General features: G+C 37.4%; 1 protein-coding gene across 1 annotated transcript in view; it reads left to right on the top strand.

Annotated features, from left to right (window-relative positions):
* The first annotated feature begins 10,497 nt into the window (after window positions 1-10,497).
* The window catches only part of Minpp1 (multiple inositol-polyphosphate phosphatase 1), a 47,071-nt gene continuing 40,945 nt past the window's right edge, over window positions 10,498-16,623 (top strand). Inside the window, exons 1-2 of the mRNA XM_010610091.2 lie at window positions 10,498-11,195; window positions 14,219-14,416. Coding sequence (XP_010608393.1) covers window positions 10,556-11,195; window positions 14,219-14,416 — 838 coding nt within the window. The 5' untranslated portion in view covers window positions 10,498-10,555. The remainder of the gene's footprint in view (window positions 11,196-14,218; window positions 14,417-16,623) is intronic.

The following is a 16,623-nucleotide window of genomic DNA, read 5'->3' as shown; positions in this document are numbered from 1 at the left end:
AAATACTTGGTTTTCCCTAAAAAATGTCATATTTTAGAATAGAGTAATATAGACACAATGGCTTCAAAGTCAGAAACAACTGGACTTAAATCTATAAAATTCAACATAGTAGAGAAAATATCTCTTCAGTCCCCCAATGTAAACCTAGCCTGAGAGTTGGAGGTCCCTATTATCTATCTATCTGTCTCTCCATCTGTCTATCTATCTATCTATATCTAAATTACACATTCTGTGACCTTGGTAAGTTATGTGATTTCTCTGAGCCTCAATGTCTCTATATAAAATATAAAACACAAAGTCACTTCATAGGATTGCTGTACAATTTAATGAAATAGAATGTAGGAAATCCCTAGCAGATTGCTGGCATGTAATATGCATTTAGTAAGTAGTTACTGCTACTGTTCTTGTTTCTTATTTACTTAAGAGGTCACATTTAGGAGGGTCATACTGAATAAATCTTCCAGCAAATGCTTCCAATTAATATATTCTGATTATTTACACTTAGTTGAAGCTCAAATTAGACTACAACCTGCTTAACTGTCACTCACACTTAAGCATTTTTAAGGTTTGGAGCATCTGCACTGTGCTAAGAATATTCTTGATATCTGGTAGTTTTCATACTGCTTTTTCAATGTTCTAACAACTCCTAATTCTGAGAAGATTAATAAAAAATTGTCTTTGACTGTATGTGGGTGTTGCCTAATTCCAAGCCCTAGTCAGAACAAATATGGCTATTTCAGTCTCATTACTAGAAAAGTAAAATAAGGATCTTTTGAAAATAGATGTAACACAGATCTTCTGTTCCTCCCTACTTATACGGTGACTAAAATCCTGAATGACAGATTTTCTGAGAGATGAGGCTAATTTAATATATTCATGCACATATGCAGACACACTATATAAATATTTATAAATCTTCATGAGTTCACTAACAAAGACATGTTGAGCTCCTACTAAGTGATATTTGTGTCAGACACTGAAGGAGGCATGCACGTTGAACAAAATAGGTATCTCCCTTTCTTTGTGGAGCCAGTTTGTTTATTTCTCTCTAGTTCTCTTGGCTGATTTTACAAGTACACACGTGAGCACACACACACACATTTTCCACAAGCCCATGTACCTCTAATAGAAATGTATATGTACAAGTGTGCTCCCAGAGCCAAGCCTATACACATGAATTCTTGGGAAAGTTTGGGAGGAAAGAACCTAAATTGCATATTATTGAAAGAAAAGATGGGGATTAATGACTAAGGGAAATTACTTCATTTTGTATTTAATTACTTATTTTAAATCCATTTCTGCTTTGCTTTGTTTAAGGTATGCTTTGCCAGGTGACAATGAACTGTCCATTTCCACTTGAACAGGAAAAACCCAAGGACAGCTGAGTTATGAATACTGCTTGCCAGTTAGCTTGTATTTCCCAGATGCAAGTCTGTATTAAACCTTGCATATTCTAACAGGAAATGACTGGCACTTTCTGAACTGTGCTTCTATTTCCAATGCTAGTCTTCATACCACTCAGAACTCACTATATGCCAAAGCCGTACTGAGATGTTTTAATTTCTAAATAAATATAAGATTTTTTTCTTTTTATTAAGTTTATTGGTACATTCTAGGTATACAGTACAGTTGCATTCATTACTGGGATCTTGTACCTTTACATGACAGGTCTTCGTTCTCATTTTTTTCCCCTTGTCCCTGCCTTCCCTTCACCCCCTCCTCCCCTCCCCATTTACAAACACTTTATTTCAATTTTTTCATTTTCTCTTATTTTTTTCTTTTCCCTTATTCCCTTTCCCCTACCCTCCCACTTTCCCTACACCTTTAGCCCTTTTCAATTTTTACATCAACCCTATGTGGTAAAAATTATCTTCACTTTAAAGATTAGAAATGAAGTTTGCATGATGTCAAACTCATTATAAATTGTGTTAAAGATCTAAACTTCACAATCAAAGAGCATGCTTAAGTGCAGGATATTACTTACTTAAAAGTCCTTGTGAAGACTAAAAAAATTTAAAACTTGGTGTATGTTCGTTTTCAAAATATGACCTGATTGTTAAGATCAGACCGCAAAAAGAAATAAGATGTCTGATTTGCTTGTTATTTCCCCACTTTAAATACCAGCAGTACTCAAATTTCATATAGATGAGTATAGCATTGAAAGATATATATTATATGTTTATGACAGTAGGTGAAATTTTTAGTTTGCATATCCTGGACTATGTAAAGAATAGGCAAAAATATGTGGCTCATTTTAAAGAATATGTAAATATATGCAGATACTTCTGAAATGTATACAGACATTGAATTAATATACATAGAAATCTTTCATTATTTCTACACTTAAAATTTTATGACTTAAGTATTACTGCTCTGTCTCTTGAAAATGCTTGACTGAACTTCACTAATTGAGAAACCAGTCATTGAAGAGCAGATTTAGGAAACTGCATAATTACACATTTTATCTTGAGCATCCCTCACCCACAGGTGGTAACCTTAAGAAGCTTATAATGTGTCCTTTTGGAATAAACAATTTAACAATTAAATGCTTTTCTTTTCTCTCAGGGTAGTAGGCCAATTGTGCTTACTTCTTCCCCAACATACTTCTTATCAGCCATCAAAAATCCAGAAAAATCTAAGAGGTAAAATAAGTCAACATCTCTAATGGGCCCATTAGCCTGACTTTTTTCTTGGTCTTTAAGATTAAACTAGAATTTCATTTATTTCCAAATTTCAACAGGAGTAAATTGCTGCTGTGTAATGTATATGGCTGGACACAAAGGCCAGTTCTCTATTTTTAATTTGTTCAGATTTAAAATAAATACTGGGAGTGAGGAATAGAGAGGAAAATGAAGATATTTCTAAAAATCCTTATCACATAATTTTTCTTCTATATGTGAATAACCCTAGACCACATGGCTGACAAGACATCCTGAGGTTACAGAATCTGTCCCTATGACCTGTACAGTTACAGGAAATTTCCCCACTTGCCTTTCTGACCTACTCTCCGTTAAAGCCAGCGGTGCTGTGGTCTTTTATGAGAGCAGAAGCTTCTTAGCCTTTCCCACCGTATTTCCCACGTGTCTCTCAATGTGCTCTCAGTTCTAGGAGGTTCATCTCACTTATTCTTTCCATCTTTTAAATTAGTTTCCATGAACTCTTTCCCACCTTTTCACTACCTTACTTTAGACCTTCTTTTTTTTTTTTTTTTTACCTAAACTGTTATATCGTACTGGCCATTTTTTCACACCCTTGTCTAGATCTTTATATTGCCTCATAGTTAGTAGATAAAACAAATCTGCTCATGTAATTTTCTGAGATGGGATTTGCATGGTTTCTATAGTTTGCTGTCATCTGTTGGATAAGATCCAAATGCTTACTAGGTCTGATTATTCTCCACGTCCCATTATTCTCCATCCATATCTTCTGCAGCGGACCCAATGACACAGTCACTGGCTGTCTGGATGTACAATCAATTCTCATACTTCTAGCTTTCCATGTGAAGCTATCTCTGCCACCTGGCTGTCTCCTCACCATTCGCCACTATACCATGCTGAAGGAGATAGAGGGGGTTAGTAAGAGAGAATACAGACTATTCATGTCAGTAAACCTAATTTGAATCTCAGCTCATCCACTTTTTAGCTTTGCGACTATGAACAATTTACTGAATTTCTTTGATTCATATTTCCTCTATCAATAAAACCATTCCTAATTTGGAGAGCACTTGTGAATATTAAACGGGATGGTATCAATCTAGCATTTGGCATACAGCAGTCATTCTTCCTAAATCGCACTCCATTTGGCTTTGTTTTCCAGATTATAACACAGTCTCTGTTACTCTCATAGTTTTTCCATAAGGTCTTCCATGGGCTCCTATTTCTTAGCCTACAAAGCTCGGTCTTGTTTTCAGTTAAGGCTTTTTTCTCACAGCTGCCCTTGTTTGATGTAAACAATTAAAAGGTTTCAAATTCCTCAATTCCATCAAGTTCCCACTTCCTCTGAGAATATGCTGTTCTTTCTTCTATGAAAGCTCTCATTTAACCTGCTTCTCTTCACGTGTATCCTGTAAGAAGCACTGTATTATCACATTTTCCTTCCCCCTTGTCTTTATTGCTCTTTTCATTATGAGCATTATAATGTTTGTGAATATTGGTCACTGAGAATCTCCATTGTCCTACAAAACTCTCATCTGTAATGCTCTACCTATGGTAATCTAACTTCTCCTATAAAAATAAGTTCAAGTCTTATCTGGACCTTCACATTTACCTGTTTTCTCTACTGTGTAGGTACATTGAACCACAACATGGTAGCTCCTTGTGATGAAACTGCAATGAGTTTCTGTAATGGAGAAATGGAGAAATACCAGAGGAATTTTAGAGGGGGGAAAAAAAACACTTCACTCAGACATTGAAAAATTAATAGAGTCAAGAAAATAAAATAGGCATTTCCAAAAAAGGGAAAACTGGAGAAAGGATGGCGATGCCGTTCTACATTCAGCAAAACTTTATAAAGCACTGCACACAAGGTCTTCTACCAGCAGCATACTATACGTTAAGGTTAATGAAAGGATAGGCTTATTGAACAGAGATTATGGGCAGAAATTAAGATTTTTGAGTGGAATCTGATTACAGATGACCATAGTCCATTGGACATTGATACAGCCCTACTGCACATACTGGAGTGTTCACTGGACCTTTGTGCTGATTTACTTACTTTTGGCTTATTATCTTCTAACTCCTTGTATATTGAGATACCTTTTGTCTGTTTTATTCCCTATGGTTATTCCCAGGACTCAGCATGTTATCAACAGCACAGAGCACATAACTGATAACACATGATGAACCCTACACCAAGCCCATCTGCTACACTGTATAAAATTTCTTGGTTCATATTTCTGTCTTCTTCACTTGACAACCTTTTTCCATAAAGGGTCAGTTAGAAATTTTATTTTAATTTTACGAGACACACCATCTCTATCTCTACTATTGTGCTCTGTTACTGAAGCATAACAACATTCACCAAATACATAAATATGTAAACAAGTGAGTATGGCTGTGCTATAACATACATTTATTTACAGAAAACACATGGCAGACTGGTTTTACCTCATGGGCAGTAGTTCTCTTGCCTTCATACTAGGCTACCAACTCACTGAGAAAGAAGATACTATTTGTTTTACATTGTAGTAGCTTGCCCAATGCCTGGCACATAAAAAATGTTCAGTTTCTTCTAGACCAGTCACTATTCTAAGAAGTACTATGTAAGCATCATTCCATCCTCATGACCACCCTATGAAGTTGGTTTTATTGCCCTTATTTATGATAATAAAACTTTAACCCAGGTTTGTTCAGTGGCTGAAGCTTACACTGCCAGTAAGTGGCAGGGCTGGACATTTAAGTTAGAGTTTGTGTTCTTATTCATAACATGATATTCATAACATGCTATAGCTTCTCCATAAATGAAAATAAATTAACTTGAATTCCAAGCAAAGGATTTTAAACTTTATGAACTAGGGCATTGTTCTCAATATTGTTCAGGGAGAAAACACTGAAAAAATCTATAACAATTGATAAATTTCATTTCACAAATTGAGAACAGAAAGCAAGACTGTGATACACATAGATGAGAACAATCACATATGTCATCCTGGCAAGTGACACTGCCTAACTGAGGTTTATTGTCCCAGAGTTTATCAATATTTTCTACTTTTATATTTATTTGGTCATCTTCAAGCAAACATCTCTCAGAAGTATCAGATACCAAACCTTTAAGAATATTGACTGGGGTTACTTGGTAAATGGTTATATCCTATCCATTAGTTTATCCTTGGTTTGCCAGTTGGTTAACTATACATTTGACTGTGGTGTTTGGGATGACACCTGAAATTAAGTTCTGTGGTTTTGAAAAATCACAACAGTAAAAGGTCAAACAGGGAACATAAGTCACTGCATATTTGCCCCCACAAGAAGGATCTATGAAACAGAGTTTGGCCATTCAGTCAGGCGCCAGGCTCGGACTCAGAATTCAGGCAGAGCTAACACCCACCCGTCTCCATTCACAATCATGACTCTTTCTGTCATACGTGATAAATTATTTTACAATGTCAGACACTTTACTTGTGGTCTCTTTGACTTTGGTAAATGTTCACGCAAAGTGAAAAGCTGAGCAATGTTCTGGAAAATCAACATAGGAGAATGTTTGTATTAAAAGCTCAAATGTCAAACTTTCTGTGAGGAAGGCAATTTCAAATGAAAAAAAATGAAGAAAGGAGAATCTATCCTATGGATTATTGTGGTACTGTACTATTAACTCTGCTTTTTTAAAAACTATCCACAATCCAGCCATTAGAGAATAGAAAAGTCCAGATATGTAAAAGGTCAAATTTGAGTTCAGACCTATCAGATAGATACCAGTGCCTATTGTGTTTTCCCAACAGCACAATGGGTCTTGACGAATTTCATATGCTAAGCCTACAGCTCAGTCTTACCTATCTCTTCAACTTTGTATTTCTAGATCTTCATTTCTAAAATAGGAATGGCACTATTGTCCCTTTATCCTTTGAGGCACGACACACATACCAAAGCAAACATAAAAACACCAGCCTAAATGTAACCTTATAGCACAATTGATCTAACAAACAAATAAGGAAAATTAGAGCTACATAGATAAGTTGACACTAACAGACACAGAAAACGTATCACCATATGTCATGCATGAATCTAAGATAATAAAATTTCAAAGTACAGGTTTTTTTTCTCCTCTCTAAATTTAAAAGGCAGCAATTTTTTAAAAACGTGAAAGTCTGAAATCAGTTGCATTTGCAAATCAATGATTCAAAAAATAAGGGATCTATTCGTTCTTGCCCCCTTTCACACAGGACACGATATAAGCTGAGGCTTCCTGTCTCCAGGATGTATTGTCTTCGTTATTATCTGTGGTATCTCAATATATACCATATGACATTACCTAAGTATATTTGCTATCTCATTAGTTGATCGCTAATGATAACTTTATGGTTGTAAATTGCATTCATTTTCTTACCTCATTTAGTTTATTAGCATCCATTTATAATTTAGACTATGTTCTATATGATATTATAAAGCATAGTAGCACTTTTATGGCTCATCCTTTAGCAATTTGTTCAGGGCCATCCCTCAAAGCTTTATTCTGAGTTGCTTCCCTCAGTCTAGAAGGCAGAGGTCAACTCCTTTGAGGCCTGACTCAAACGCTGCCTCCTTTTGCAAGTTCTCCTTACCCTCTAAAGCAATGGGTCCCACCTTCCTCTGAACCCCCAGGGAACTGAAGGAACTGTATTTCTTCACTACACTGAGTTGTTTACAAATATGTTTGCCCATACCAAAGGTCTCGGTCCCTTGCAGTTAGCATCAGGACTAGCAGAAAACTGGTCCTCTGTGCTCTATCGAGGAAACATGCACATTTTTTTCAGTTATTAACAAATGTGTAAAGATTAGCAATGAAGAAATGAAGGGGATAGAGAGTGGAAGTAATGGAGATGAAAAAAGGAATTGAGATGAACTGTGTAACTCCATACAGGAATGTAAACATTATGTACAGCAAACATGTACCTATACAAATGTTTAAAAATAAGACCTATCTAGATTATCTCTTGTTATTGTCATAGTACGATTCCTATGTGCATTTCTAGAAATGGATGCTAGCCACATCACAGCGAAACTATATGCACTGGACTTTTGTGCCTTAACTTCCTAAGTACAGTAATGAGCCAAGGACAACACATTTGTACATAGGGAGGCTGGGGTATAGCTGGCTCTGTCATGACACAGATCAGCGTTCGATTCCCATTTGGCTACCTACTGTGGGTTTGATGTATAATATCCTCATTACTAGGATGTTAGAAAAATTAAAATTGTAAAATCCATGTAATACTGTGTTAGAAGCATAAAGTGTACTCACACACTAGTAGTTATTTAAATTAAGAATGTTCTTTAGAAAATTATGCAGTGGGTTTTTTTTTTTTTTTTTTTTTTTTTTTGTACTGGGGATTGAACTCGGGTCCTTGCACTTGCAAGGCAGGCCACCAAACCGCTGAGCTAAATCCCCAGCCCTCTCCTACATTCTTTTCAAAAGCGCTTTGTACATGCCTTTCCTGTCCCACCCTTTTGCTTTCATGGGGTGTTTCTGATCATGTAACAGTATTTACTAGCTGTAAAAGCCCAAACGAACCCCAGAATTTATTTAACTCCTTTAGTCAAAATTTCTTTCTTGGAACTTAGACCTTTCAAATTTGCCACTGGGTTGTTTGTGATTGGCTTCAGCAAAAGGCTAAGTAAACGTTCAGCTAATGAGCTGTGATCTGTCAATTGCCATCATTCCCAGTCCCCAAAGTTAACTCAGTACATAGCCAGAAAAACACAGATGTGTATTGGAGGAAGAAGGAACTTTACATCAATAAAACTCCACTGTTACATAAACTGCAATAAACTCCAGTGAGAATTCTCTGTTGGAAGTGTTGGTTAGCTGTCCAATCTAAGCATCTTTAAGTAACACTGCTTTGCCTACAAAATTTCACTGGCCAATATCCAGGTTTCTGTAGGGTCACCATTCTTAGCTACAAAACAAATATATTACTTGCCCACAGCAAACCTTGTTAATCCCCAAAAGATATCCATGGTCCCCCCGTATTGACCATATACCCATGCCCCAGTACTGGTCTCCAGGACAGCTTTGCTTGACAGCAAACCTATTTTGGAGTCCAATTTGACCATATTCCTTTAGGCTTGATTTTCATTTTAACATGTGAGTCCTTTGGCCAGTATTATAGGTAGGCATCTGCTTATATCTAGCTCCTGCTGCTGAAGCTAGTTTATCATATAGCTTTCCCTCCAGAGTCAAGATTATACATGAGCTTCCCTTGCTAAAATGCATAGGAACTTGGATTCTAAGTGAATCAAGGGTCTATTTTTTTCTAAGATTTCATAGACTTGGAGGCTTCACACAGAATCTTAATGGTGATTGCTTTGGGCTAATATTCCCTCTAAGGCTCCTAGTATTAAATTTTTCACAGAAGAATTCAAGGTAATGAATGTGTAATAATTACTTAATACTCATCTCTATGCTAGATGTTCTAGGGGCTCAGGAGGTTCCTCCATATGTAGGAATATCAAATGGGACCCTAATCTTTAGCAGCATATAACTTAATTGAATAAAAGGACATTTGCCTATATTAGTTTTCCAATATCTCCTAGAGCACTACACTTAATTATAAGTATTCTGTCTTTGTATCTGTTTATTCATGAACACTATGACTTCCTCTGTACATGTCCCATATCTTTTTTGTCTACAGATTCCTAGAGCTAAGCACAGCACCCAGGACCTGATTAGTTTAAAATTGGATAAATTATTATAGATCTTTAATAAGATAATAAAATTAACAAGAAAAAGTAATATATCCTATTGGTGTTCAGACAAGGAGATGACAATAGTACTTAGTGGGTTCATTTTTCCATGCAGCCCTGCCAGCATTTGTTATTGGCTGATTTCTTGAGAGTTGATTTCTTTCTCAAGAAAGAGTGAGTAGGGTGAGGAGGAATTTCAGTGTTATTTTCATCCACATGTCTCAAGTGACCAATGATGTTGGTCAATAATGTTCCTATTTTTATTTGCTGTTTCTACCTGTTTGCCTGAGAAATGTCTGTTCATTTCAGATGCCCATTTTTGGATTGGGTCTCTGTCACTGATTCCCCTAGTGTCTTGGTGTCTCAAAATGAAGAGAGGCAAGACGTGGGGAGCAGGATCAGAGGACTGCAGCTCACTCAGGCAAACAGCAGCCTCATGATCACAACCGCAATATTTATTGAAGCTATTCAGAGCATCAGACGAAAAGCATGCTTTTAGCATTTTAGCTTATACCTGAAGTTATATAATATTTTGGCCAGCCGTGTTCACAAGAACAACTTTGTTTTTTACTTTGTCCTTCTAACCCCTTAGCTCTGCTAGCCCAAATAAAAATAAATCCAAAGGTTCAGGGCTTAAATTCCTAGTAAACTAAGCCCCTTTCCAAGCACTCTACTTCATTTTATCCTGCGTATGTTCAAACTCTAACAACGGGTAAACCTCGGGACTCCCATGAAGCCCAAGCAAGGGCCAGCGAGCTGTAGGTGGTTCAGCGAGGACATTCTGAAAAACAGTGGGACAGAGTAAGGCTGGTAGACAGGATTCCTTGGAAGTTAAAAGGTTGGTCTGGAATTCATTCACTAAAACCGGGGAGTCTTTAAAGTCAGTTCCCAGGGTGCTGGCTAAAAGGAAACTCGCCCACGCTCCCGCTGGGAGACGCCTACTTCACCTTTGTCACAGGCAAACCAAGATCCTTGGGGTTTTCCCACAGCTCCGTCTGCGCCACATTCCTCAGAGTTTTCTGATAGGGAGGAATTCTTCACGAAGGCGTTAAGCAAGACAGCCCGGAACTGCGAATCTTGAGCGGCGCAGACCGGAAGTGCACTCTGCCCGCCCCGCCCCTGCCCGCCGGAGCCGGAAGTCGGGCCCGCGAGCCTCTTGGGCTGGCCGCACCTCAAGCATGATTCTCTGCGGTACCCTAGGGCTCCTCAGGGCCTCCGTATCGCCCGCCGCTGCCCTGGCTGCGGCTCTGTTCTCGTCGCTTGCGCGCTGCTCGCTCTTGGAGCCGAGGCACCCGGCGACCTCGGTGCTCAGCCCCTACTTCGGCACCAAAACTCGCTACGAGGATGTCAACCCCGGGCTGCTGTCGGACCCCGAGGCTCCGAGGCGGGACCCGGAGCTGCTAGAGGGGACCTGCACCCCGGTGCAGCTGGTCTCCCTCATCCGCCACGGCACCCGCTACCCCACGGCCAAACAGATCAGCAAGCTGAGGCAGCTGCACGGGCTGCTGCAGGCTCGTGGGCCGGCGGATGGCAGACCAGGCAGTGCGGGGTCTCGCGGCCCGGGCGGCGCGCTGGCGGACTGGCCGCTGTGGTACGCGGACTGGATGGATGGGCAGCTGGTGGAGAAGGGACGGCAGGACATGCGACAGCTGGCGCTGCGCCTGGCTTCCCTCTTCCCGGCACTCTTCACCCCGGAGAGCTATGCCCGCCTGAGGCTGGTCACCAGTTCCAAGCACCGCTGCGTGGACAGCGGCGCCGCCTTCCTCCAGGGGCTGTGGCAGCACTACTACCCTGGGCTGCCGCCGCCCGACATCGCAGGTGATTGCGCCGTGGGGCCGGGGCTCTGCCCGGCTCCACAACCCTATCTTGCCTCCTCCGAAACCTGGACTTCTCCAAGCCCAGCCTCTTCTCTCTTTCCTGTATTCCCAATCCATCATCCTCCCAGCTATGCCTTTGCTGGTCACAGGGCATGGTGGACTTGACTGTTTCTCTTCTATTCATTTAGTCATTCATCAGATATGAATTTAGCACCTTCTACATATCAGGTGCTGTAGTAGACGCTGGTGATCCAGCAGGAAAGGAGGTAGATGAGATCTTCCCCATTTCTAAATTGAATCGACTCCTCTAAGTCCCTACCCATTCCTTACTCCCTCCCTGGCACCTAGTTTTACACTTGAGCACACTTAAATTTTTTTTTAAATTTTAGATTGTACATGTTTGATATTTATTGATCGTTATTCCTTATCATCTTTTCCAGGTATTGGTTCTAGACTTAGGAATCTGCTCTGAAGCCTTTTATATACCCTATTTTTTCCTTTTGTTTTGTTCTTGTATTTGCTATAGAGTCTCATTATATCCGTGGTCCATGGTTACACATGCTATCTTACCAATTTATTCGATTAATTATACCTTTTCAGTTTTAGAGGTCCAGCGGGATCCTTTCTATTTCACAAGTGAGCAAGCTGAGCCCAATACTATGCCTCAGTTGTCCTCTAGTTTAAGGACTAGTCAGGCCCAGAATCCAGTTCTACTCTTTTTTCCAGAATGATGCTTATTCCCTCAGAAAATGTTTTTATGGTCACATGTAATGATAGTAAACATTCAGCACCTATTGTATGCCAAGCATGCCTCACATTTACTTTACCAAAATCTTGCGACTGGGCCAGAGATTGAGCTCAGTGGTGCCAACACCTACCTCTAAGTGCAAGGTCCTGAGTTTGAATACCGGTACCAAAAACAAAACTCTTGTAACTGCTCTATGAATAGTTTATCCCTTCTCACAGATGAAGAAAATGAAATACAAAAATACCAAATAATTTTCTAATTTGCATACAGCTAGCTATGGACATGTGAAAATCTATTCAGACCTTGTTCTTTTAACAATTATTTGTCCTGTAACATATTTGATGAGAATATAAATGTGTAAAGCATGAAACCAGGAGATAAACAAATGTTGATAGTTTCTTGTCAATTTCAAAGGTAGGAGAAAGAGGAACATTTATTTGCACAGTGTAACTGAAAAAGCATTAAAAGTCTGGTTTGTCCTTTCTTCCATAGCATTTAAACCATCTGCAGGGGATTTCTCAGTGGCTGTGTTGTCTTGTTGCTGCTTTGTGCATAACTTGGTTGGCTGACTTGTGTTATTCAGTTGTTCACTTCTGTTTTTTAATTATAGCTGGATTTTTTTTTCTATTAGCTTGGGTGAAAATTTACCATAAATTTCTTAAATTACCTGAAAAGGGAGCATATTTTAAAATAGCACAGCCTATACTATATAGTATATACAGGGCCTTCTGGAATGAAATAATTATGGTCCTTAAATTGCATTGTCATTTGCTGCAGAGTACAAAGACAGGGATCAAAAACAGTTCAGGACAAAGCCAGGGATCAAAACAGTTCAGAATAGCCCCCATCCTCCCACCCACCATTTTCAGTCTCAAAGATTAAACCCTTTGCCTAGTCTTTTTGTCATCATCTGTAGACAGTTGTTTTGCCTGTTGTGGGAAAACATCTGGGCTTTTGTGGGAGACCACTGAATTAGATTATGTGTTTTTATAGAACAGAACAATGCCTTTGTTTTATTTGAAGGGCAGCAGTAATAGATAATAATAAGAGTTAACTATCTAGAACCACATGAGATCCTATTTTGAGGGCTCAGAAAAAGATGACAAACTTGCCTTTTTTTCTTCCCACTCATGATACTTTCTTAAGAACTGTAACTCACTTGATAATAAAAGTGAACGGAATTATCTGTATCAACCAAAAAAAAAAAAAAGAGTTATCTGTATCAGAGAACATATTTATACATCTGTTATGCTTGCATACACATCCATAGCAAAATGGTAGAACTATATTTTCGTATTTTATATACAGAAGTGATACCTGGTCTTTTCATGATGAACTGTTGGAGAACAGATGATTGAGAGATTTTAAATATGACTAAAAAAATTTAAGAGGCACCCCCAATAGTTGAAGCATGATTACGAGTGCTTCTTCAACACATATATGTATGAGAAATAATGTAACTCACTAAATTCTAAATGAAAATTATTTGAAAGCTCAGTTGGCAGCTAAACCAAATCTGAAGCACCTAGCACCGTGAGACCTGAGATGGTATGTTTTTTCTTGTTGTCAGTAGTTTTTGTCCAAAGCAGAATCTTTTGTAAAGTGATAACTGTTTGGGACAGTTATGGAGAAACTAAAATACTCTTAGACTCTGGCTTAAAGTAGAGACAGTAGAGTAAATTGTATAGAATTCAGTCTATGCAATTCTTCCTTACTTTGTACCTACAGATTTTACAAATTTTTAGTTTGCTTTGTCAAATTTTCTGTGCCTCACAGAAACAGTAGAGGAGTTGGGGATATAGCTCAGTGGTGCTGCACCTGCCTGGCAAGTACAAGGTCCTGAGTTCAATCCCTGGTACCAGAAAAAAATAAATGTGTTTAAAAAAAAAAAACAACAAAAAAAACTTTCTGACAGTAACAGTAATTACATAGCATAGTTTTGCACTTTTCATAATTTCCCTAATTATTTTTGTTTACTATAAGAAAACATTTATTTCATTTATCTTTATTTCATTATCTGGTATTGCTTTAGCACATTTTATTTGCAATGCTCTAAGTTTTTGGCCTTTTTAAACATATCTTTTCATGCATTATGATCATCATAAATGTGGGTTAGTTTAATCCTTTGTCTTTCTGATCAGTATGTGTTATTTCAGATGTGTCAATTCATAGGTTACTAGAGCACCTTTTTCACACTTGAAACAATTTTCAGTAACTTGAAATTGTCACTTATGCTGTAGTTTACATATATAATTTGCATATATAATTTCTTTCAGATATGGAGTGTGGACCTCCAAGAGTTAATGATGAACTAATGAGATTCTTTGATCATTGTGAGAAGTTTTTAACTGAAGTGGAAAGGAATGCTACAGCTCTTTATCATGTAGAAGCCTTTAAAACTGGACCAGAAATGCAGAACACTTTAAAAAAAGTTGCAGCTACTTTGGAAGTGCCAGTAAATGATTTAAATGCAGGTGATATATCTGATATCTTTCATTTAAGTTTTGGTTTAAATAATTTTGAACTATGAAATTGAAAAATTAAAGGAACATGTAGTTATTACCTTTAAAGGCCCACAACTAATCCCAGAACTCTGGTAAGCTGAGGCAAGGATCGCAATAGTTTGAGCCCAGCCTGAGCAAGTTACCCTGTCCTAAAATAAAAAAATAATAGATCTGAGGTATAGCTCAACACAAAGGCCTGGGTTCAATCCCCAGTATCACTCACACACACACACACACACACACACACACACACACACACACAGAGAAAAGCCTATGTTTGAATTTACATTAAGAAAATAATATATTTGGGAGGTAAAAAAAAATATGCTTGCTATTTTTAAATTTACATCTTTGAGTCTTATGTAAAATAATTACAAGATTCTTGGTGTATTGAAGCTTTTTTGAGGGTAGAGTTATAAAATCCTCAACTCTAAACATTATTTATAAATAAAAATTGTCTTTTCTAAATTATTTTGAGTGTTGTTTTAGAGAATGAAAAATAAAGTCTTTTGAGGGTTTTATATAGAGATGCTGAGATGTAGTCATATCTTCTGTAAATTATTGCAGTGAGTGGGGTGACTGCAATTTATCATCCAAATACGGTCACTTTTGAGAGTGAAAGAAGACACTAATAGTTTTACTGGGAAAAGTAGAAAGCAGGGCACATGGTCACCTAGAAGTGGGAGATTTAGAAAATAATATTTTTTTTCTGGTTTCTAATAATTCATAATCTATAGAGAAGATGTTGACACATAGTAAAATTATACACACAAAGATTGTAGTTTTTCATCATTTACAAGAGACTGGAAATAGATATTGGTGAGGGAGTTGATTACAATGTGTCAATTATGGAACATGGATTTTTTTTCTTTTCTTTTGGGACTCAGGACCCTGTGCTGGTGAGGAAGGCATGGCACCACTGAGCTAAATCCCCACCCTGACCCCTAGATGTTTTTCATAAAGAGACATCCAATTATTTTAAAAAATGAGGATAACTATACCTGTATTTGAAATTGAGTTTTTTTTCTCTTTTCCCAAACTGGCTATATATTCGAGTTACCTGTGGAGCTTTAAAAATTACTTATTTTATTGGGAAATAATTCAAATATGTAGATAAAAATAAAAGCTAACATAACACTGTATACATACAACGTTTTATCAAATTTTAACATTATGTTTCTCATAGCTGCTTTAAACAAATTAAAGTCTTTTGGTCCTTCTCCTTGATCCCAGTCTTTTCCTTTATTCCCTAGAGGTAATGATTGTTATAAATTGAGCTTTTAAATCATCCCATGACAGTTTATGTTTCTATACATAATTAGGATATTATTTTTAAACTTTTAAGAATGATATCAAAGTATATATGAGTGAAATTTGATTTTGTGTTTTTCATTTTGTTTGTAATTGTAGTCCTATATTTTGTTGATTTATTGATTTTTATGATGCCAGGTACTGAACCCAGGACTTGAACACGCAAGGAAAGAACTGTCTCTGAACTATACCTTCAGCCTAGTCTTACATTTTAAATTTACCTACAGAAATTCATTATATATAGCTATTACTCTCTTAGTGGGTATTTATATTGTTGAAGAAGTTTTTTTAAATCTCTGATCGGCCAAGGATTATTTTTGTTTTAATAGTAGAATAACAGAGAAACTTCTTTTTGGAGACAGTATGAGCAAATTGGTTGAAATCATAGATTCTGTAATTTGTTTGTATTTGCATTTTGACTCTACTTTCATAAACTGTGATTTTGGGTAAATTCTTAATATCTCTATGCCAAAGTTTCCTTCTCTGTTAAATGGGTATAGGAATTATACTTGCCTCAGAGGATGATTGCAAAAATTATATGAGATTAATTGATGTAAAACATTTAGCACAATACTTAGTATAGTAACTGTTCAGTAAAGGTTTTTGCTATTTAACCTTTCTTTCCTTCTTTCTTTTTTTTTTTTAAGCATTACTTAATTTTTGGTCCCATTTTTTCTGGGGAAAGAAGAAGGGCAGCAAAATTAAAGAAAAATCAAAGTAATGGAGGCAACTCCTACAGTTGATTTCTTTTCTCTCCCTGGCATTAGATGTCACCTACTTCTTGATTAAAGAACCATGTTTTTATTAGGTGCTACAAATGCTACTTTTTATAACCTTCACACCCATTTCTTTATCTCTTCCTTCAA

The sequence above is a fragment of the Fukomys damarensis genome, unplaced genomic scaffold (assembly GCF_012274545.1).
Source record: "Fukomys damarensis isolate Sample0158 unplaced genomic scaffold, DMR_v1.0_HiC HiC_scaffold_73636, whole genome shotgun sequence".
Classification (NCBI taxonomy): Eukaryota; Metazoa; Chordata; class Mammalia; order Rodentia; family Bathyergidae; genus Fukomys; species Fukomys damarensis.
This window is presented reverse-complemented; position numbering and strand designations above follow the sequence as displayed.